General features: G+C 41.4%; 1 protein-coding gene across 1 annotated transcript in view; it reads right to left on the bottom strand.

Moving 5' to 3' along the window:
• Positions 1–22,890, bottom strand: part of LOC144761982 (clusterin-like) — a 416,511-nt gene that overhangs the window by 304,775 nt on the left and 88,846 nt on the right. The window contains exon 3 of the mRNA XM_078647148.1: positions 7,326–7,441. Coding sequence (XP_078503274.1) covers positions 7,326–7,441 — 116 coding nt within the window. The remainder of the gene's footprint in view (positions 1–7,325; positions 7,442–22,890) is intronic.

The raw sequence follows: 22,890 nt of genomic DNA, 5'->3' as shown, positions 1-22,890 counted from the left end.
CAGGTTCCACCCAACTTGTACTCCTAGTGGGGCACTGAAATTTTTAATACCAGGGAGGTTTATTCTTGCCAGAGCCCTGCCAGTGCAAGAGTCTATTGTGAGCTTCAAAAGTCATTTTGTTTCTTAGAATCTACTGCTACTGAGCTGAGAGAACAAGAAATGAGAACTGATTTTTAGCAAAAATTCCTGATGTCTGATTGTTTCTTTTGTTGTCTTTTTCTTCCTCTAGGAAATCTGATGCTCGAGAGGTCACCGGGTCAGAACAGGATCTGGGAGCAGCTGCAGCCTGAAGTGCAGAACTGAGGATGGCAGGAACAGCGCGAAGAAGGGGCATGGTGAAGGGAAGTAGGTGCGTGAGGGATAAAAAGGTCAAGCAGGAAACCGAGGTGACAGCAGCCTTTAAATAGAAGCTGGACGCAAGTTTCTAGAAAACAACACCTGTTGATTTCAAGTAGTTATTCCACGTGAGTTTGATTGTCAAGTGTATCTGCTGCTGCTGCCAGGGTCATGGGAAGTTCAACTTGAGCTGGGTAATTAGTCTTGGAGTGCACCTGCTACTTCCCCAGAGTCATGGAATGTTCAGATTGGGCAGAGCAATTAGTCTTGACAGTTTCTCCTCATGAATTTGATCAATAGGTGCCCCTGTCACTGTAGCCAAGATTCTGGACCCTTCTAATGGATTTTTCAATATGCAGACTATTGACTGCTAAGGACAATAGTTCCCACCATGCCACCAGAGAAGGCACACACAGCAACCCACACCACAGAGCGAACATGCAACTTGGTGAAGGGGAGGACAAATGGAGAATTTGAAATGCCCACTCAAATCACAAGGGCATAGAGGGCTGTGCAGTGCCTGGGATCATGACACAACCATGCTCCTTGACTTGGATTTTAGGGAAGAAATTAAACAGACCATTTTGATTTATTTTGATATCAATGATGAATCAGTGCAGGTACGTGGGACGGTGTGGAAGGCTTCTAAAGATGTTATACAAGGACAGTGCATATTGAGGGGGGACAGCATCCTCAAATCGATTGGAGGCATGCTTACTCGCCCAGAAGACAAATTAAAACAGCATGAAACAGGATAAAGTGCAGACCCCGATCCTGTGGTGCTTAGACAGATCCAGCTGACACTTCACGAGTTTCACGGTGAGGAGCACATGGAACTAAAATACTTATGGAATTATGCCGCTGTGTGGCAAAACGTGGAGGGAGAGTGACCTGGGCACACATTGGCTAGATTATGGAAACCTAAATTGGCTGCAGATCATGTAGCTCTAATAACGACTAGCGGGGCCAAGAGAAAACTCATTAATTAGATATTCTTGAGGAATATAGGTCGTACTACTGTAAGTTATACACCACTGCTTACTAGGCAGATGACGAGGGGCTCACTGGATATTTAGAACAGGTCACTCTGCCATGGGTGAAGGAAGCACAGTTACAATTGCTGTGTTCTCCGATTACCATAGAGGATGTTATCTGCCCTATTAAGTACCTCACAACTGGCAAGGCTCACGGATAGTGATGGCTTGCCGGGGGAGTTTTATGAGAAATATGGTGAGCTCCTGCTTTATACCCAGCTGCAGCACGTGCAGGTAAGAGCGGTGGGGCCGGGATGGGGGGGGGGATTCGACAGACGACCACGAGGGAAAATGTAATAAATAATACATTTTCTCTTGTCGTCGTCTGTCAAAATCCCCCCCCCCGCCCCACTGCCCCACCACTCTTACCTGCACGGCCGCGGCTGCCTATACCTCCTTCACATGTAAAATGATGCCCTTTAGAACGGCGAACTTCTGCCACGGTGCGGAAGGCAGTGGTTATCACTCTCTTTAAGACCAGAAAGGCCGCACAGGAATGTGGCTTTTATAGACACCTTCTCCTTAATAAACACTGATAATGAAATCTGGCAAATTTTTTAGCAGCCCGACTAGCGCCACTATTGCCGGAACAATCGGAGTTCATACCAAAGCGCTCCACTATTGACAATCTCTGTACGCTGTTTGTTGTTCTCCATCAAATTGATCTGGAGTTGAGGGTGGCAGCAGTGTTTCTTGATGTTGACAAAGCATTTGATTACATAGAATGGCCAATTACATGGGAAGAATAGGGTTGGGCATGGCAATGACAGAATGGATTGAATGGCTTTATCTCTGACCCTATCACTATACAACTCGGGTTGCCCATTGTCCCTGATAATTTATTTCTTGGCATTGGAAGCTTTAGTTAGTAAACTTTGCAAAATCCATGGCAGCAAAGGCATCCAGTTTGGGACACGCATAGTGTTGACATCGCTTTATGTAGATGACATTCTGCTGTTGGTGCAGGACCTCAACACTATCTTGGACCTTATCCTTTCCGAGATCATCCTAATTCGGTTGCTGGTCAGGCCTTGCCATAAATGGTCCAAGTCCCCCATGATGGACATACCAACCCTGCCAACTCTGAGTATCCATTACAATGGCAGGAAAACCCCATTCATTACCTTGGGATTCTAATCCATGAAGATCCAAGAGTGATCCTGAGAGAAAACTATGGTACTCTACTAACTACAATTGAATTCTATGGTAACAAATGGACTACATTGCCCATAACAACGTCAGGCCGTATTGTGATCATCAAAATGGTGGTACAACCCCAGCTCCTCTACCTTTTTCAAAATATCACAATACTGCTGACATTAGCACTTTTTCAACCACTTATGATTCTCACTAATTAAACTCACATGAGCAGGTAAGCAGCCGTGGGTCCGCTGGGAACTGCTGCTGTATGATCAAGAGAGGTTTGCCATACCACATTTACAAATATACTACTACATGGCTCAAGTGTAGTTTTCCACAGAATGGTTCCATAACTTCTAACAAGCACCACACCAAAACCTTGAACATGGTTCAGTAAAACCCCACAAGCTTAATAGTGCTATCATTCAACCCCCCCCTCCCCAACAAGACCGGGGCCTGATATTCAGGTAGTGCAATGCACAACCTAGGCATGGGTATGACTGGCTAGACTTACTGGCAGAGATATTGTGTGGTCCCCACACACTACTCTGTCCGATACCCCAAATTACCAATTACTAGTGAACCATTAATGGTACAGTACCTCCAGAAGAGACAAATCCAAACACTCTCCACAACTAGCAATATTTCTCTATGCCAGGCTCCGTGCAGTGGTGAGAAAGGCATTTCCCACTTATCCTCAAGAACGGGGGAAAGGAAGTTTGTTGAGCCTTGTGGCAACTTATGAATTGACTGCAAATAGTCACCACAATATATAGCACAACCCTGAGAGACATGCCCAAAGAGGGGCATCACTCCAGAGGTAGTCGGCCGATGGTACTGGGTACACAACAGACACACACAATTGGAATACTGTTGTCGTTGTACAAAAGAAGTTTTCATGAACAGAAGATGTAGACTTCCACATTACTACTTTCTCCACCAGGTCTACTACACTCTGGCCAGACTGTATAAATATGGGGGACATTGATATGTGTGAAAGATGCAGCACTCCTGTGCTGTTGTATTTACATCTGGCATTGGAGCAGGTTGTTCCAAACTGTAAACAACAGTGTGTGCCTGGCACTGCAGCCTGAGGCCTTAATGGCATTATTGGGTTATGCCAAACAGCAACCCAAGCACAGTAGGAATTTTTCTGGACTGGCCTTGCTCTTGCTTAAGCATCCAAACTTGGCTATTTCATGGAGAAGGGTGGCATCGCCCAGCATCTACAGCTGGCTGGCGGACCTTGCAACTTGCGCACCAACTCAGAAATATATGGTACACTCTTAACTTTGTGTTGAGCCCTAGAGACATTTGGGACCCACTGCAAACCTATCTTGTTGGAAGCGTGAGAATTACGAACAATGATAGTTGGGACCCAGGAGGTCACGGGACAGTTGGAGTAAGATCACAAGAGCAGTAAACTTAGAATATAGGTGGCTAGCCGATGAAGTAGGGCGAAACAGATGATAAACATATAGGCAGCTGTGCTACTTTCTGCTTCTTTATCACCTTATTTTCATTCTACAGCTTGTAGTGTGAAAGTTACAGCAGTCAATATTTAGTATTGTACTCATGTGACAAAAAATAAAGCTTTAAAAAAAGGTATGGTTGTGTGGCGGTGATTCTATCAACTAAGAAAAACTTTGGTTCTCATAAGTATGTCCAATTCCATGAGGTGGGGGGAATGTGGAATGGCAGGTGGGGGACGAGGTTCAAATAAAAAAAACTGGTTTGTTTGTGAAAAATCCATTTTTTCTACACCCTTATGAAGCATATAGGTGAAACGCAATATCGTAAAGTAAGAAAGCATCCAGGTTTGGAGTATGAAAACATTATCCAAAGTACGCTTGGTGTACGTGGATGAGCACTCACAAAACCTAAACTTGTGACTCCATATAAATAACAAGTCCATAAAAACAAGCAGTCACAGAAAACCTTAGGGTTGTTTACAGATTATACCAAACTTAATTGTTTGTCAAAACGAAGCGATTGAGATGTGGTCTAATTTCATGAGTCTTTTGATATTTTTCCTGCTTATTGCCAATCTTTATTGGGGTCTCTGTTAAATTCATGATTTATAGTCCTTGTCCACTTACTATATTCTATCATCTCCAACTCCACTAGTTTTCTCTAAAGTATCCCATTTAAAATGTTTATAAAATTCCATGCTGAAAGTTGGATTTGCCAAAGATGACAAGGGTGTTGGTGATACTCTACTGTAACTAAATACTTTGTCTGGTATCTTCTTATGCTTTGTTTTAAAAGGAAGACATGCAACCACAATAATATCCATCTGTTAACCTTTAACTATAAAACGGAGAGCATAGGCAGGCATGGCACTTTGGCTAAGATGGCGCATGTGATTTAACAAAGCTCTGCTTATGGCATCCTAAAAAACCTGAATTATCCAAGTTGGACAGCCTTATACTTTCATAAATGGACCAGAAACTGCATGTGCATCCCTTGCTTTATATAGGAATGCCGCGTTTCCTAGTGCCTGAAATACTAATACATCAGAAGGATTGCATCGGGTCTAGTCAGAGAGAACTCTGTGGTACGGATGCAAGGTTACGTCATGACTACTGAAAGGACCTGAAACTAAAATGTCACTAGGTCACCAGGAAAGGTGGTTGCAGCTTGCTTCAAGAGGCTTACTCCTGGCAGACCAGAGGTGAGCGGCTGTCTGCATAACACTTGAAGAAAGTACTCTGCACTGGAGGTATCTTCTTGGCTCTCTGCGATGCACCTAGTAGTCACGGAGGCCACAAGCCGATTTGTGGTTTCACTTTTCTCTTTCTCTGTGTTGAGAGATTGGAGCGCTGGTCACTGGAGTATAAGAGCGCCTTGGAATGGGACATGGGTGGAATGGCTTCGCTCCAGTGACACTGGCCTTATTAAAGCCATCTTCTTCCCCATAGTGAATACCAAGTGAGTTAGAGAGCAGAAGATTGGAACATAGACCAGGCCCAGAATAGGTGCCCAAACTGAGCCTAAGCAAGGTCAAACCTCTACCCCACCCTACATTAGCACACCCAGAGTAAAGTTAATATAAGCACAAGTCACATGGGCAGGACTGCAGGGTAACCAGTTGAAGGTGTGTGCCCTGTGGGACAAGGGAGTATTAAGTGCAATTATCGCAACATACTCATATGTCATCGCCTAGACTTAAGCCCAACATGTAAATATCAAAAGAGACTCCTTTTACCTCTAAGAGAGAAGTGGTCTACATGAAAACTTGGAAAGCTTGATAATAAGGAAGCCTGCAATATCAGTGTGGGAGCTTATCCTGCTTCTCTGTTTTGACCCAGAGAATCTGATACCTATTTAAGTCCTTGACAACATTATTTGTATACTCAGCAAAGATGCTAAGGCCAGGTTACTTTCTTCCTCTCTTGGTTCGTGGGATGTGCCGCAAAGCATCCATCTCAGGAGGTGATCGTCAACCCCACTTCCAAACTCACTTTGTGATATCTGTCAAACTAAATAGGAGGCTATCATTCCAAACCGTCCTTGAGGCAAATACTCAACACCACTGGAAGTGATCCTTCTCCAAGCGGAGGACCTCCCCTTCCACTTCTCCCTTGGCCTCCCACTTGCAGCTGAAAAGCTGGGTGGAAATCCCCACATGGCCATTGTCAAATACTGCAAATCAGCACACAATGGTAGACTTGGTAAGGTAGAACTAATATCTTATTAAAGGTTGCACTCTAAATTGTTATTAATAACTGGATACATGTTGTTGTTAAATATGAATGGATATATGTTGTTGTTTTCCTTGGAAATAAGGACCCACCACAGTTTCTGCTTATCGATCAGATTTGGGGGCTGCAGATAACTTCGCTTTCCGATACCACCTCTTTGGAGGGAACCCTCTTCAAAGGATTCCCCTGGCCACTAGAGTGGTATTGATACTTGGAAGACCTCATTCTCACAAATACACTTGCATAACAAAACTACCCTTGAGACATCACTGTGGCTGGGCAATGAGTTCCTTCACATTGCTTCCCTTGACTGGGTATGTCTGGCACTGGGAAATATAGCAAGATCCACTTATAGTGAAATCCTTTGATGAGTTGCGAGAAGAAATCAGCCTTGAAAACTCCAGGTTCTTCTGCTACCTGAAATTGGGGCATGCCATTATGCTATACCATACTAGTATTGGAATGGCCCTCAATTCAGCCCTGTTGAAGTCAAATTAACAATGTCTCATATGTCGATGACGGGGAGAATAGTGTTACTGTATAAATACACAGTAATTAATACCCTGATAATTGTAACAAACTAAGGCTAGCTTGGGCTGCAGACTTGGATCGCTTGGAGGATGCAGATTGAACCTTTCGTTAATGGCTCTCAGGGAAGCCACAATATCAACTAGATTTTGCCTGATACAGTTTAATTTTCACCGTGTCTACTTGACCCCACATCGACTCAGGAGAATACTATGTAATCCCGACCCATTGTGCCTGAGTTGCAGATCTGAGGTTGGTCATTGCATGCACACAACTTGATCATGCAGAGTTATCTGACCTCTCTGGGAAGCTATAACCAACATACTACAACAGACTATGGGTTGACCGATTGACTTCAATTTTAAAATGGCCATCCTAATGCCGTAAATGATGAAGGCTTTGCACACTATGAAAAGACTATCAAAATTGAGTTTGAGTTCAGGAAATAGGGATATTGCACAAAATTGGAAAACTCCAGTAACACCTAGCACTTTTAAATGGGATGCTGGATTGGAAGCTTGCTGTACTGACCTAACTATTTATGAGGCCCTATACTTTACCACTATGCCCATTGCTCACTCACCTGTTGGTTATTCCTGATTTCCTCCAGACTTTTCAGTATGGCTTGGTGATCATCTTCAGATTTCTCCTTCTCTTCTTGAATTTTTTGCCAGAGCCTGGGCCCCCCCCAGCCCTTTCCTGTAATAGACAAAAAAGGCAATGGTGATGTTTTCGCAATAAAATCAATCACTGCCTTATACTATACCACAGTACGAATTATTTCATGAATTCACTCCAGTTACTCTATACATTTAACAACTGGCAGATTACAAATAAAAATGTATGCTAATAAAGCCTAGTGTGACCATTAAAGGGGCGTCAACTATACAATGAACTTGTTTATAGCTTAGCAGGGTAAAGTTGGTATGTTGTTAAATTCAGAAGTTGAGTCTATATTTGAGAAATTAATCTTATTGTGCTACTCTTTCTTATAAATGAAGCAAACCTGTAAGCGTATTTGAGCTACGAACGCAGCGAAATAAAGGTGTGTCGCATTTTCTCCAGTGCAAAATTGTTCATTAATACAGATAATCACGTTCTGCAGGTTTTTCACTTAATCAACAAAATATAGATGTAAATACAATGGGCTCCATTCACAAAGCTTTCTTCTATGAATAAGGTGTGACTTACTCTTGGAACTTCTGGAGGTTGGACTAGGTCATTCCAACTGACTGAAAAATCTTTTTGAATAGGACCTCAAGAATCTAAATGGATCAAATTTACATATGTAAGTGGATATCCTGAAAACATGTCATGTCTCTGACTGCCATGCTCCAAACATATAAGCATCATTTTTGTTGCTCTTTTTTACCATTTGTATGCTGCCGGAAATCTCTATTGTCTGAATTTTCTTTGACCGGAGTCTGGGGGTCTGCAGTTATTTAAGACTCAATCTCTAAACTATTTGCGCATGTAAGCCTAGCTTAAAAAGGAGACCAGACATAAGTGGACTTATATACACAAAAATGCTTTTTTGGGACGACAACCATGTAGGTTCTATATCATTTTATGAATGCAACAAAAGCATTTGAAAATACCCCAAAAGGCTTTGTGGCATTATGTTGATGGTTCATGTCCCAGAAACAACAAGGGGATACTGGTTGCAGGCTACACTTGAACCCTGTATAATATTAATGAAAGCCAATGTTTATTGAATGTGTATTCTAGTCTAGTAACTGAACTGATTGCTCTTATTTGTGCTTGTAGTTTAGCTGTTAAGACGTTTGTAACTATAGTCACTGGTTCAAAGTATGTCTTCGAGTCACCCTTGACTTTGGACTTTTTTAGATTCAGCATGGCTTCTCATTTATACAGGAGTCTCTATTAAAAATGTGTCCTATGTAAAGGTTTTGCTTGATGCTCTTCAGCTGCCATCTAGAATTGCTTTTGTTAAATGTGCTGCTCATTAATCTGCACAACATGAGGTGCCTAAAGTGAAAGTCTTCACTGATCCAACTGCAATTGGATCTGCTTATTCTCCCAATTCTACAGTTTACATTTATTCCAGATGGCTGAGACCCTAATGCGCAGCATCGTAAAGTATTTTACTTGAATACAAGATGTTCTAGAGATACTTAAATGAGTGCTTGGTTAAATGGACTCAGATTGAGTATGTAGGGCCAAGCTCAAGAACTATGGCCTACATCCTATGGGAGAAAATGATAGTAAAGATTTGACTTAAGTGGCCTGGCATTTTATCTCTGGCCCTCTGGTCAGTATTAGCCTCTTCCAATCAAAACAGAGCCTCTGTTAAATTAAATTGAACACCCAATGATACTTGATTTCACCCAACCAATGTCTCCAGCTTTTCTTTATCTGGACCTGAATGATCTGACTCTGCAGTACTGTAACCAACTGGTTTCAGGTCTCAGCACCTTCCACTCTCAAGGTTAGGGGGCACTTTCCACTTGCGTGACAGGAGCCTGTCCTGATCTATGACTGATGGATTGGGTGCATATACAGATCCACCAGTGGAAAGCAGAACAATATTGATAAGGTTCCTACCTGATCTTGCTCACAAACAGCAACCTGAAATGGAGTGTACTGCCCTCTTAGATTCACACATCACTCTGCAAGTGGAAAACCGAACCAAGAGACTCTGGGTCTGATGACCTAGCTACCCCGGCATCGCTTCCTATCAGTCATGGGTATACTGTGCCTGCCATGCCGACTCTTCTTGTCAATGGCCATGGCATGTGGTACCGCTAGTAGCAAGCCTCAATAGGGCAGCGGGTGTGAAGAAACCAAAACCACTAAGTTTGCTGTCCTCTTCTGAAAACTGGTGCTCACTCTGTTATGCTAATATCTTTCGGGAAATGGAGGCCCAATTTCTCTTTATGCTACCTACTGATTTCAAGGGAGGAGTGCCTATACTGCCTGTCACTTTCAAAGAAGAAAACAATGTCTTGAATTTTACTTGCATGGGCATTACCCCTCTAAATGAAATGGCGCTACTGTCCTCATTCCCGGTGCACAGACATAATATCGACTCCAAAATATCGTTTGGACAGAATATCGAGTTGTAAATATCGTTTGGACAAAATATCGACAGGACAGAATATAGACAGCCAAAATATCGTTTTTAAGGTAAGTGAAGTAATATCGACTGTAAATAATATAGAAAGTGAAAATATCCAAGTATATAATCTAGATAGTAAAAAATATCGTTTTTTAAATAATATTTAATTATTTATAGTGTGTTTATGTTATAATATGTGTGAAAAGTGTCATTTTATGTTATAATTATTTTTAATTAATGATCTTTTTAAAATTATTGTGTAATTTTATTCTGTAGCGGGTTGTGGGTTTATAGGGAATAGGGTGGGAAGTAATTTAATTATAATTAATTAAATATGTACATTTATTAATTGGTAGTAATAATTAATTAATTGGTAATTAAATAATATTTGTTAATTATTTAAAATGTAATTGGTAATTAATTTAATTTAATTGATTAATTGCTAATTATGTAAATTAAAATAATTTATTTCCTGTAGCGGGTTGTGGGTTTATAGGGGAATAGGGTGGGAAGTAATTTAATTATAATTATTAAATATGTAAATGTAATAATTGGTAGTAATATTTAATTAATTGTTAATTAAAAATTATTTGTTAATTAATTAAAATGTAATTGGTAAATAATTTAATTTAATTAATTAATTGCTAATTATGTAAATTTAAATAATGTATTTCCTGTAGCGGGTTGTGGGTTTATAGGGGAATAGGGTGGGAAGTAATTTAATTATAATTAATGAAATATGTAAATGTATTAATTGGTAGTAATATTTAATTAATTGTTAATTAAAAAATATTTGTTAATTAATTAAAATGTAATTGGTAATTAATTTAATTTAATTGATTAATTGCTAATTATGTTAAACTAAAGGGGTATTTTTAGGGTTCAGGGTCAGTTTTTGGTTTTTGGGTAAAGGGGTATTTTTAGGGTTCAGGGTCAGTTTTTAGTTTTTGGGTAAAGGGGTATTTTTGGGGTTCAGGGTCAGTTTTTAGTTTTTGGGTAAAGGGGTATTTTTAGAGTTCAGGGTCAGTTTTTAGTTTTTGGGTAAAGGGGTATTTTTAGGGTTTAGGGTCAGTTTTTAGTTTTTGGGTAAAGGGGTATTTTTAGGGTTCAGGGTCAGTTTTTAGTTTTTGGGTAAAGGGGTATTTTTAGGGTTCAGGGTCAGTTTTTAGTTTTTGGGTAAAGGGGTATTTTTAGGGTTCAGGGTCAGTTTTTAGTTTTTGGGTAAAGGGGTATTTTTAGGGTTCAGGGTCAGTTTTGGGTTTTTGGGTAAAGGTTTTTTTTAGGGTTCAGGGTCAGTTTTGGGTTTTTGGGGTACAGGGGTACAGTGTAAAAATAAAGTAAAATTAAATTTACATTATTTAATTTAATGAAATTAAATTAAATTAAATTATATTAAAATAATGTTAAATAATTTAAATTAAAAAAATTATTATATACTTACCAATACTTACGTTGTAATGGTAGTGCGTTGTAAAAGTTGCGTTGTAACGTCATATATCCACTGTTGCACTCTTTGGAGTGGGAATAGTAATTTTAACCCCTACGCTATCCAACGCTTTCCCTACTGTTGCACCCACTGGAGTGGGAATAGTAATTTTTACTCTTTTGTATTTGTACGTTAATAATATTGGCTATTATTTAATTAAATTTTGTTACTATATATATATATGTTTTAAGAAATATGATTAAAAAAATATTATTTTTTAACTTTCATTAATTATTTAATTATTAAAAGTTATTTTAAGTATTGTTAAGTATATTTTAGTAATTAATTTTTTATATTAATGTAATTAAACATTGTTTTTATTAAAGTCGATATTTTTTACAACTATATTTTTGTAAATGATATTTTTAACTCGATATTTTTGTACTTACCTGTTTGTAGATAGAAACTCGATATTTTGTCTCTCGATATTTTGTCAACGATATTTTTGTTGGTCGATATTCTGTCCCTCGATATTATTTCAGTGATCCCTCATTCCCATTTCAACTGGAGATTCTGCTTTCCTGGGCAGCTAATATTACCTCCTGTTGTTCATCTTGTGGCCTGTGAAAGTAGAAATGCAGCATCTTCTTTGGCAAAAATCTGTGTGACATTTCCTTCTCTGCTCAGGCAGATTCTGAACTATGTACCTATTCCCTGTTCCTCCAATCAGGTGTAATTTGTATCTGTAGCTGCAGCTGTGAATGGCCTGGTAGTGTTATGTTTATCTTGACCCGGCCAATACCTGGTTACCAAAGGCATAGTCTGGATCCTGTTACCCTACTTATGTTGTACCCACTGAAGCCAAACTTGCTCCTCTCAGTAAGGAACTACCCTAAAAGATTCTGAGGCAACTTGCTTCTTTGCCACAAAGTGGGAATGCTAATCTATGAGATGGGTGAAGATGCCAAAGTATTAGAGGAGGTTGCAAATTCAACAGAATAGCTTCAATAATTATTTCTGATCAACTGGAGGCTCACAGAACTATCATTTTACAAAATGGCATAATGAACTTTTGGACAGGCATAAACTTCTCTTTATAATACAGATAAATCACCCCTGTGGTTGTCCATAAACAGCCAATAGGGCAGGGTGGAATGTATTTGAAAAGTTGGTCATATAGTTTTACGTTTTACATGTCATGGAAGTAAAAACCTTGTACATTCCTTTTTCACTACTGCAAGGCCTACCTCTCTCATAGGACAACATTGGGTTACCTTATTACATTTAATAAGTGCTACCTTTCGATTGGGAACAATAGAAATGTCATATTTTGTCTCTAAAGAATTGTAGCTTAAAATTATTTTTTTAACGGTAAAGTTGGATTTTAAGTCACAATTTTGAAAATGCCACTTTTAGAAAGTTGGTTCTGTCGGATCAATTCATACATGTCATACTTATTTAATGTAGTTCTGTCCCCTAGGTCTAAAGATGCCTGAACAATCATATATGCACATACAAAAAACATTTAATTCATACAATTATCTTATCTAGAAATAATCATCCACGTTCCGACCCCAGGTATCCCACCTGTATCTGAAAATATCAACTGGGGTATTCATCAGGACAACAAAGGAAAGATACCATATGGAGACACCCTCAAACCGTGAGTGTTCAAAAAGGTTCCAATAGGTCACCATTGTAATTTCAGCCAACAATTGTTCTCTCTCGGGCATTCCCATTTAGAACTTTTTTCTGAATTTTCTCATGTGTTAAGACAAAACAGGTGATAGTATTCTGCTCAGAATGGTCAGAAAACAAGCAAGATTGGATGCAAAGCGGTCAATAAGTTGATATAGGTTTACACTTTTTACACCAAAACCAGGTTTTTGATCTTTTGGGTCATCTACAAATAGTGGTTTTGAGAAAGGCATGATGAAGAATTAATGATCAGGGCACTCAACTTAGATTAGATCATCGAAAGGCAGACAGTCTTTTAGCAATAATTAGTTATAGAGTTTTGGAAGCTCCGGCTCTGGAGCTCTGTGATGCGTACAAATCAAGAGCGATTAATTCAGATCAGGAGCCTGGATGCATATCTGAGTCCAAAATAATCTGACACAGGTTTCATGTGAACGTGTATCTAACCATCACTTACAGTCTGGAATCGAGGGATTACAAATCATTCCCAGCACTGCATGTGTTTTTTTCCTAAATGATCATAGGGGCTTCTTTGTGTTCATTTGAATGGCCCAGTCCTGAGGATGGTCTTGTGGATGAATATGCTTTGAGACCGAAATGTCGCCTATTACCCATCTTTCTGTGGAGCTTTTTATAACATCTGTTAGAGTTCTTTTGTAATGTTCATTATACATACGTCATTGTGATATTTTCATGAAAATGGGCATTCAGTATGTTGACATTTTTAACATTATTTAAGCAATTATTGTAATGAACTACACAGTGGTGGTGTACTGGAAACGCTGGAACAAATCTTTGTAACTGTTTAGTCAGCATTTTGGTGATTGGATATATTGTTCTAAATACAGATTTATTAAGGATACACCTGCTGTAACGATTTTTCGTTTTGATTATGAATCTCCGAATGATATTCAGATGTAATTGATAAACATCACCAAATGATACTAAATCACACAAAAAATATATCATAATAATATCCCTTTTTGGCACTCTTACCTGCACAAAGTTTACCCTAGCCCACAAGAGTTGATTGGGTTCCCCTTTTTTGATACTGCCAGGAAATAAATAGCAGGTCCTGTGAAAGTGATGCAAATGTATTTATTTCTGAAAGGGTATTAACTGTATATGTCAACTTTAAGTTGATATATACCAATAATAAGATACTGGTGACTTTTCCTACTCCTTTGGACGCAAATAGAACAACTGTTTTCAAAGATGCTATCAATTGGAAAGAATATGATGGTGGGGTAGGGGACGGGCAGTTACCCGGTGTTAGTGGGTCTGTTCCTGCATATCATGGGGACGGTGATATTGTTTCTTTGGAGGAAGGGGAAATCTCTGATTCTATTGAAAGAGATGTTTTTGTCTCATGGGATGTTGGGAGGGGGGCGTTACTAAAGATGTTTCTAGTCTGTCTCACTCACAGAATGTCCAGTTGGGTAGCGCAGCACCACGTCCTTCAGCACCTACACAGCGCTCAGGAGTGGAACAATTTTTCTCGGCCAGAGCGTCAGCTCTCAATACTAAAGGTGAGCTTCCTTTTCCATTGCCTAAATGCATCAAAATGGTGGATGTTGGGAGTGCAGTGGGGGATGGACATGTGAATTTTTCTCAGGTTAAGGATAAGAGGGGTACTGTTGCTGATACAGTGTCAACTGCACCGCTGCAAGGAGCTGACAGCACACAGGTTTCGGATGCTAAACGTGTGCACACTTTCAAGAGATTACCTTACATGGGGGTGGCTATGCCTTTAGGTGCGCATTTGAGAAAGGTTACAAAAGAAAGGATATGGTCTGGGGATTTTATGGATGCTTTTAAATTATTACACAGGGACATTCAAGCAAAAGAAGGTTCTAAAGAAGAAGCGTGGGAATTATCAAGACGGCCCAGGGTTCCTACTAATATAGATTCATGGACTTCTGCCTTCTTAATATTTGCTAGTGTATATTGTGAACACTTTCCTGAAAGGGCGGTTTCCCTTTTTAAATACATGGATACAATTAGGAAAGCTGCTAACGAATTTGGGGGTTATGCATGGCTTCATTGTGATGAAGAATTCAGGGCTCGTCTCACGCTGATGCCAGACAAACCTTGGGGGGAGGTGGACAATGAACTTTGGGTTCGAAGGATGTACCCTAAAAGGCCGCCTCCGTCTTCGAACACGGCCAGTGGTTTAGCAGTAGCGTATCGGCCCTTTCAGGCCAGACCCATCCTTGGGGGGGGTGGGGTCCTGGAACAGACAGTCCATCCCTCTTTCCGGTGCTTGCTGGAACTTTAACAAAGGCTTCTGCACTAGAAACCCCTGTAAATATAAGCATGAATGCTCCAAGTGCGGGGGTAAGCACGCAGCTTTGCAATGTTTTGGGGGGCAAGGGCAATGGGGTCACACTTTCCAAGGTAGAGGGAGAGGATTTCCGCCACAGTTTGGTAACAAAGGCTTTTACTCCCATCAAGGTGGACATTCAATGTGATTTCTTACAGTGGTATCCAGACTCCCAGAATGCTAATTTACTGTATCGGAGTTTTCGGGAGGGTTTCAGGCTGGGTTACCAAGGTCCGCGACATCCCAGATTTGCACAGAATTTGAAATCAGCACAGACTTTTCCCCATATTGTCAGGGCAAAGTTGTTAGCTGAGATTCGTGAAGGCAGGATAGCTGGACCTTTTGACCATTGCCCTTTAGACAACTTAATTGTTTCTCCAGTAGGGGTGGTCCCAAAAAAAGCGAAAGGGGAATACAGAATGATTCAACACTTGTCCTGGCCGCCAGGTTTTTCAGTGAATTATTTCATTGCCAAAGAGGATTCATAGGTTCATTTTGAATCAGTGGATGCTGCCCTGCTCATGGTCAAAGATATGGGTTTGGGGTCCCAGTTAGCGAAGTGTGACATAAAATCTGCTTTCAGGTTATTACCAATACATCCCTCTGATTTTTCATTGCTTGGCATATTCTTTGAAGGACAGTATTATGTTGATAAAACTCTTCCTATGGGTTGTGCCATATCCTGTAAACTTTTTGAAGCGTTTAGCTCTTTTTTACAGTGGTGTTTTGCCTTTTACATAGGTCACACAGGTGTCACACAGTATTTGGATGATTTTTTGTTTCTAGGGGCCGCAAATTCACACCAGTGCGCAGCCACTTTGTCTGATTTGAAACTTTTTGCTCACACGCAGGGAGTCCCATTAGTGGAAGACAAAACTGAAGGCCCATGTTGTTGTCTTACTTATTTGGGCATAGAAATTGATACCATTGATATGCAAGCACGCCTGCCCAATAAAAAGATTCTGGAAATCGCTAGCCTTTTGGTACACGCACGCTCAGTACAGAAGTTGACATTGTCAGAGGCGCAATCTTTCTTAGGTCATCTCAATTTTGCCTGCAAGGTTGTCAGCGCTGGTAGGACTTTTTGCAGGAGGTTGGGTTTTTCGATGTCTGGTTTACAGCTTCCGCACCACAGGCTCAGGGTGACTTCACATATGAGAGCTGATTTGGAGGTTTGGTCCACCTTTTTGGCAGATTTCAATGGCATTTCTCTTTGATCGCTGGGCGAAGAATTTTGGTGGCAATTACAGCTATTTTCCGACGCATCTGGTGCTCATGGTTTTGGTTTTTTTTGGGATGGGAAATGGTGCGCTGAAAGGTGGCCTGCAAATTGGTTAAAGCAGAAAAAGAGCATAGCATTTTTGGAATTTTTTCCACTCATTGTTGCACTCAACGTATGGGGTCCTTTTTTAGCTAACAAGACAGTTTTATTCAATGTGGATAATAAGACAGTGGTGGATCTAGTGAATGGACAGAAGGCTGAAGACAAACATGTGTTAAAGCTGCTGCAGATTTTCATGTTGGGATGCTTAACATTTAACATTGTCTTTAAGGCAAAACATATTGCAGGTTCCTCTAATGACATTGCGGATGCCCTATCTCGTTTTCAGTGGGAGAGATTCCGTGGTTTGGCGCCCGGAGCGGATTTGAACAAGACCCTCTTTCCCGATCTTTGGAGTTTGGGGATATGACAGCTTCTCAGCTCATCGAGACTTCGTTAGCGCAGAGCACCAAATTGGCCTACAAAAGAGCATGGCTGGAATTTTTAGGGTCAGGTGTTGTTTTCAGAATTTGTACTGTTTTGGGTTGTCAGCAGCGTAGAGAGAATGTGGTACGTTTTATTATGCTTAACATTCACAAAAATATTTCACCTACCACTATCGCTGGGAAATTGGCAGGAATCGCATTTTATGGGAAGGCTTTTTGGGGCTATGAGCCATCAGCAGGTGAAATGGGAAAGCGCATTCTTCAGGGATGGGCGAAAACCAAGAAAAGGGTGGCACGTTATAGGGAGCCCATTTCTCTGAAACTGCTAGCCAGACTTCTTTCAGTGTTGCCCGATATTTGCGTTTCTGTTTTTGAGTTGCAATTGGTTAAATTGTGCATGGTTTGGCTCTTTTTTGGAGCATTTAGAGTGTCGGAGCTTTTGGGTTCTGCTACACAAGGTGATTTGAAGGTTTCTAATGTTTCTAGATTTGCTTCTTCTATTGAAATTTTTCTAGAACAATCAAAGACTGACCAAACTGGCAAAGGTGCTGTAGTCAATTTACAGGCTATTGGTGGTTTGTTATGCCCTTTGCAGGCCTGGTCTGAATTTTTTGAAGTGGGTGGGGCAAGCTCTTCATTTATTTTTCGTCATGTTAACGGGTCCCACCTTACAGCACCACAGTTATTGGCCATCTGTAGGAAGGCATTGAGAACCATTGGCTTGAACACACAACATTTTGGAACGCATTCATTTCGCATTGGGGCTGCCTCTGAAGCTGCTAGGTGGGATTTTTCTGTTGGGGATATTAAACACTTTGGGAGATGGTCTTCAGATTGCTTTTTACGTTATGCTAGAAGTTTAGAACATTTAAGTTAATTTCGCAAGTTAATTGTGTTTTCTTTGCAGGTTTGCGGTTCTAGTGCAAGCAGGTTTGGCTCATTGGTCATTCTTTTATTAAGTGGGCAGCCACGCAAGCTTACAAATGTAATTTTGGGAGAAATTTAGGTTTATCTTCAACGGCAGTGGCTCTGTCTTGGCGGGGACAAAGCGGTATGAGGTGGGGGCAATTCTTGCCTTTGATGGGGGAATGTGCTAAGGACAATATGCCAGATATTATTTTGCTGCACTTGGGTGAAAATGACCTGGTTCAACTTTCGAGTTTGGGGTTACTAATTGAAATGAAACATGATTTGGAAATCTTTATGAAAAGTTGGCCAAACACTGAACTTATTTTAACGGCTCTCATGCCGCGTGTCGCATTTGGAGAGGTGCTGGGAGCCACACTGCAGTGGAAAGGGCCCATAGAATAGTCAACAGGGAGATGCAACGTTTTTGCTTCATTAACAGAATTGCTTGGCTGGTACATGAGGAAGTCACATCTATGGACTTATACCTTTTTCGGCATGATGGGGTGCACTTATCTTTCATGGGAAATTAGATGTATTTACTAAATATCAAAGACATGCTTGCTGGACTTTTAGGTATCAACCCATGGTGTTGATTGTATTTAGACTGTTACAGCGACAGTTTCTCAATTTTGTTTCTTTTAGCTTTAAAGTTTGAAGATGCTTAGCTAAAATTGTTCATACTTTTTCTGGTTCGCTCATACAATATTGTTGTTTTTTCACACTCCTATACGCCTTCCATTTCTCTCCCACCTCCACCCTGGCTACCCTTTTCTTACAGTTTGAAAAAATTTTCAACAGCAAAATGTATCCCTGTTTCAGCGACAGTGTTTTATGAGGTTCTTTCTCGTTTTTCATTTTAATGGTGGTGTTTATATAATAAAGTGTACACTGTTTGGCGACAGCGTTTTTTGTCTACACTGCTTATAAGGCCGCAATTTGCTTACAAATTTTGGGGGGACAGGAAAAACGCCTGTGATGGGGTTTTTCCTGGTGGCAGATATGGAGGAAAGTAAGACAGGCAGGAAGGGGTTGGGGGCATTAGGATCAGGTTGCGCCAGAGGGATGCAGGGGGGAGGAGTTGGAGACAACAGGTAGCCAGGAGACTGAGTTAGGCGCTAGGGGAAGGAGGTAGGAGGTACAAGGGGGGGAACTAGTAGTTAGGGGGTCAGGGCTTAGGAACCTGAGGTGTTAGTTCATGGAAAATGTTTACGTATAAATTGTATGCATTTAATATTCTGCCTACCTGTCCAATAAAGCGGCCTTTTACCCCAGCTTGGTGTGAGACGTGGTTATTGCCTGATGGGCTCCTGGGGGTGACACGCGCAGCATGTTCACCCCCGGGATATTTCGGGCAGTTGGTACGCCCCTTCCCTCGCGGGTGAAGCGCGGCTCATTAAACAGCTGGCGCGTGAGAAGGGAGGCAGCGCGAGCGTCGCTTCACGCAGGAGGAATTCCTCAGAGGCGGTGAAGGGCGTTTTTGACATGTTTTTGCCCACCCGCCCGCCCAGCTAGGTTATTTACTTTGTTTTTGCGATTGTACATTAAAAGCGTTGTTCAATTTATATTGTTATATTTTTCTGTATTATGGTAATTGGCGCTTGGACAGGTGGCAGATTTGGAGGAAAGTAAGACAGGCAGGAAGGGGTTGGGGGCATTAGGATCAGGTTGCACCAGAGGGATGCAGGGGGGAGGAGTTGGAGACAACAGGTAGGCAGGAGACTGAGTTAGGCGCTTGGGGAAGGAGGTAGGAGGTACAAGGGGGGAACTAGTGGTTAGGGGGTCAGGGCTTAGGAACCTGGGGTGTTAGTTCATGGAAAATGTTTACGTATAAATTGTATGCATTTATTATTCTGCCTACCTGTCCAATAAAACGGCCTTTTACCCCAGCTTGGTGTGAGGCGTGGTTATTGGCCGAACTATCCCCGATCAGAGGACTACAGAAACAAACATTCCTTCTTACCTCACAACCTCCGATTTGGCACGGGTGTCCCTGCTGAGAGATGGGACTATAGCCTCTGTTTCAACACCCATGGGGGTCGGAGAGGTCTGTGGAAAGGCGAGTTGGTGGAGAGTTGTTTCTTCTCTTACAGCCCTTGTAGTGGGAACATTTCTTGACTCTTGCGGTTCTGGTTGTGATTTGTGGCTGTTCCTGGGATGTTTTGGGGGTTGTTGTGAGTATTGCATGCGGGCAGCTCAAGACCCAGCTTGACCGATAACAAGTCTTGCGAGTTCGTCCGTGACCTCCGTACGTCACGTGCATGCAATGCATGCTGTATTATGTTCACAAAGGCCATTTTGAATCCACCCGGTGGTGACTTCAAATGGCAGATGCCAATTGTTTCCAGGTGCGCCTCAGGCTCTCATGCTGATGCGCACAGCTGACACTTGTTTATTTAAGTGCACTGTGCATACACGCTGATGCACACAGCTATTACCCTTGGAGATTTCTTTTTTGGGTGACCCGGCCAACACCATTTAATTCCGCGTCAGGCTCTCATGCTGCAGCCGGAAAGTCATTTGTGTTCACAGCCGACATCATTTGATTCTGGGTGTGCATCAGGTCCCCACGCTGGTGCACACATCTGGTGTTTGTTTATTTTATTTTAAAAGTGCATTGTTCGCTCACGTTGATGTGCACAGCTGATATTCAAAACAGCCATTACAATTGGATAACTGTTGTGTGAAGAGTCATCTCCTCGGTTTGAGTATACAATGTCCTCAATTCTGCAAATGTTTATATACAACTCTGTGATTTATGTGTGTTTCACATTATGCTTCTATTGTGATGTGTGCAACTCCTGCATAGAGACTGGAGGTATTGAAACTTTGGAAAGTTGTCCCACAAAGTACTCTCTGTATTTGTAGCATTTTCTGTGTAGTATGCAGAACGTTATGGCACCTCCTTTCTTTCTTTCTTCCAAGGGTGAACCTCCCCTTTCTTGGCTAAAATGGAAGAAAGTTTTTGCACATGATGCTCGTGTATGTGTCACTTCTCTTAGTGCAGAGAGAAAAACGTCTTTGTTCACGCATTGTTTGGGTTCAGAAGGTCAGGAGGTCTTTGAACATCTCCCTGACCTTTCGGACAACGATTTGTCTACTTTTAATGAATATGAATTTGCTACCAAGAAAATTGATTTGCATTACCTTCCTAAGGTTAGTACTGTTCTTGAACTGTATCATTTCGGGAGGAGAATGCAAAGGCAGGAAGAGTCAGCAGAGCAATATATCACTGTTTTGCATAAATTGGCTTTCACATGCAACATTGGGGTATTTTTAGAGGAACGTTTGAGGGATCAGTTGATGTTGGGTTTCACTCTTGACAAAGCTAAAGACAGTTTATGGCAAAAGGATAATCTTTCATTAGGTTCTTACAATAGTTAGAATACATGAACATTCGAAAGCTTGTCTTGATACGATACGCAAAGATGTGCCTTTGGGAAAAAAAATGATGGGGATGTTGTCAAAGAGGCGAGCAACAAATCTTCCAAGTGTAAGTCTAACACCAGCATGGTCCTCTAATCTCAGAGGTTTTCAGGGTAAATGCTTTAGGCGTGGCAACTTGGAGATTATGGCAAATATGATAGAGAGTCCAGGGTGGAACCGCCACTGTGAAGACTCGTTCTCCCCACCTGGCTTTCTTACATCATGGAACTGCTACCTTATGATGTCACAACGATCTCAAAGATCTCCTTGGAATATGCCAATTCAAAGCTGCTAAAATAGCTTAAGCCTTTAGAATGAAGGGCTTTATGCTATAAACATAGTGCCGTAAAAGACACCCATTTTTTTTATTGGCAGTCAATGAAGAGATCTCAAACCTTCGCTGATTAAGAAGTGTTTGGGTACCAATTCTGGAGGAATTGGAGCTTGTTTAACGAAAGTTGGTTGATGTTTAAATACGGGGCATTGCAGTAGTCTAAGCAAGAGGTGATCAGTGCAATGACTACTGATGCCTCAAGCTCCTTCAGAAGCAAAGGAAGTATCTTCTTCAAGATCCTGATCATCAAAAACACAAACTCATCGTTCTATTAACCTGGGTGTTGAAGGTCAGGGTGTTATCAAACAACACACTCAGGTGTTTGGCCTTTCCCGCTGGCATTGGTAAGGTACTGCAAGTATCTGGCCGCCAGCAGTCAGTCCAGATTGAACTGTCTGCTCCAGACACCACAATCTCGGTTTTCTCCCCATTCATTTTGAGCCAGTTCTCCCTCATCCATCTGCTAATCTCCTGCATACACATCCTCGACTACCTCATCCCAGTCATCGGAGATGGACACGATGATATGTGTGTCATCCGCAAAGGAAGATACCTAGGAATCAAGCGAATGTTCCAGTTTCGTCAAGAGGGTTACGTACAAGTTAAACAGGATAAGGCTTAGGGACGACCCTTGAGGAACTCCACAGGGAAGCTGAAAGGTGTTTCCTCTAAAGCACGGTTCTCCAAACCGGTCCTGGAGGGCCGGATCCATGCCAGATTTTTTGCATATCCCCATTTAGATAAATGTAGTTATTTTATAAATCTGGCATGGATCCGGCCCTCCAGGACCGGTTTGGAGAACCCTGCTCTAAAGTCACGACAGCTAACTGTGATCATTCTCTCACACAGGAAGAACTCCAACAGTTTAAGGGCCACATCCTTTAGCGCAGCCTGCCTCAGCATTTGCACCAACAATGATGGAGATATGGTATCAAAGCCTGCTGTCAGGTCTAGAAAAACCAGGATTGCCACACCACCCTGATCCACTTGTCTGCAGATAGAGTCTGCTGTGGCAATAAACGGTAATTCAGTGCTATGATTCTTCCTGAACCCATACTGCGAAGGGCCTAGAAGTTCACATTCAAGGAGATATTTGGCAAGTTCCTGATTAATATGCTTATCCAAGATCTTAGCCGGAGCAGGCAACAGAGAGTTCAGACAGATTTTTCCAGTCACTGAGCTGCCATCAGACTTTTTCTTCAGAGGGATGACAGCAGGCTCCTTCCAGCCCTGTGGGAACGTCAGGGTC

Source organism: Lissotriton helveticus, chromosome 6 (genome assembly GCF_964261635.1).
Source record: "Lissotriton helveticus chromosome 6, aLisHel1.1, whole genome shotgun sequence".
Lineage (NCBI taxonomy): Eukaryota > Metazoa > Chordata > Amphibia > Caudata > Salamandridae > Lissotriton > Lissotriton helveticus.
The sequence above is the reverse complement of the archived record's forward strand: the minus strand, read 5'-3'. Positions and strand labels throughout refer to the sequence as shown.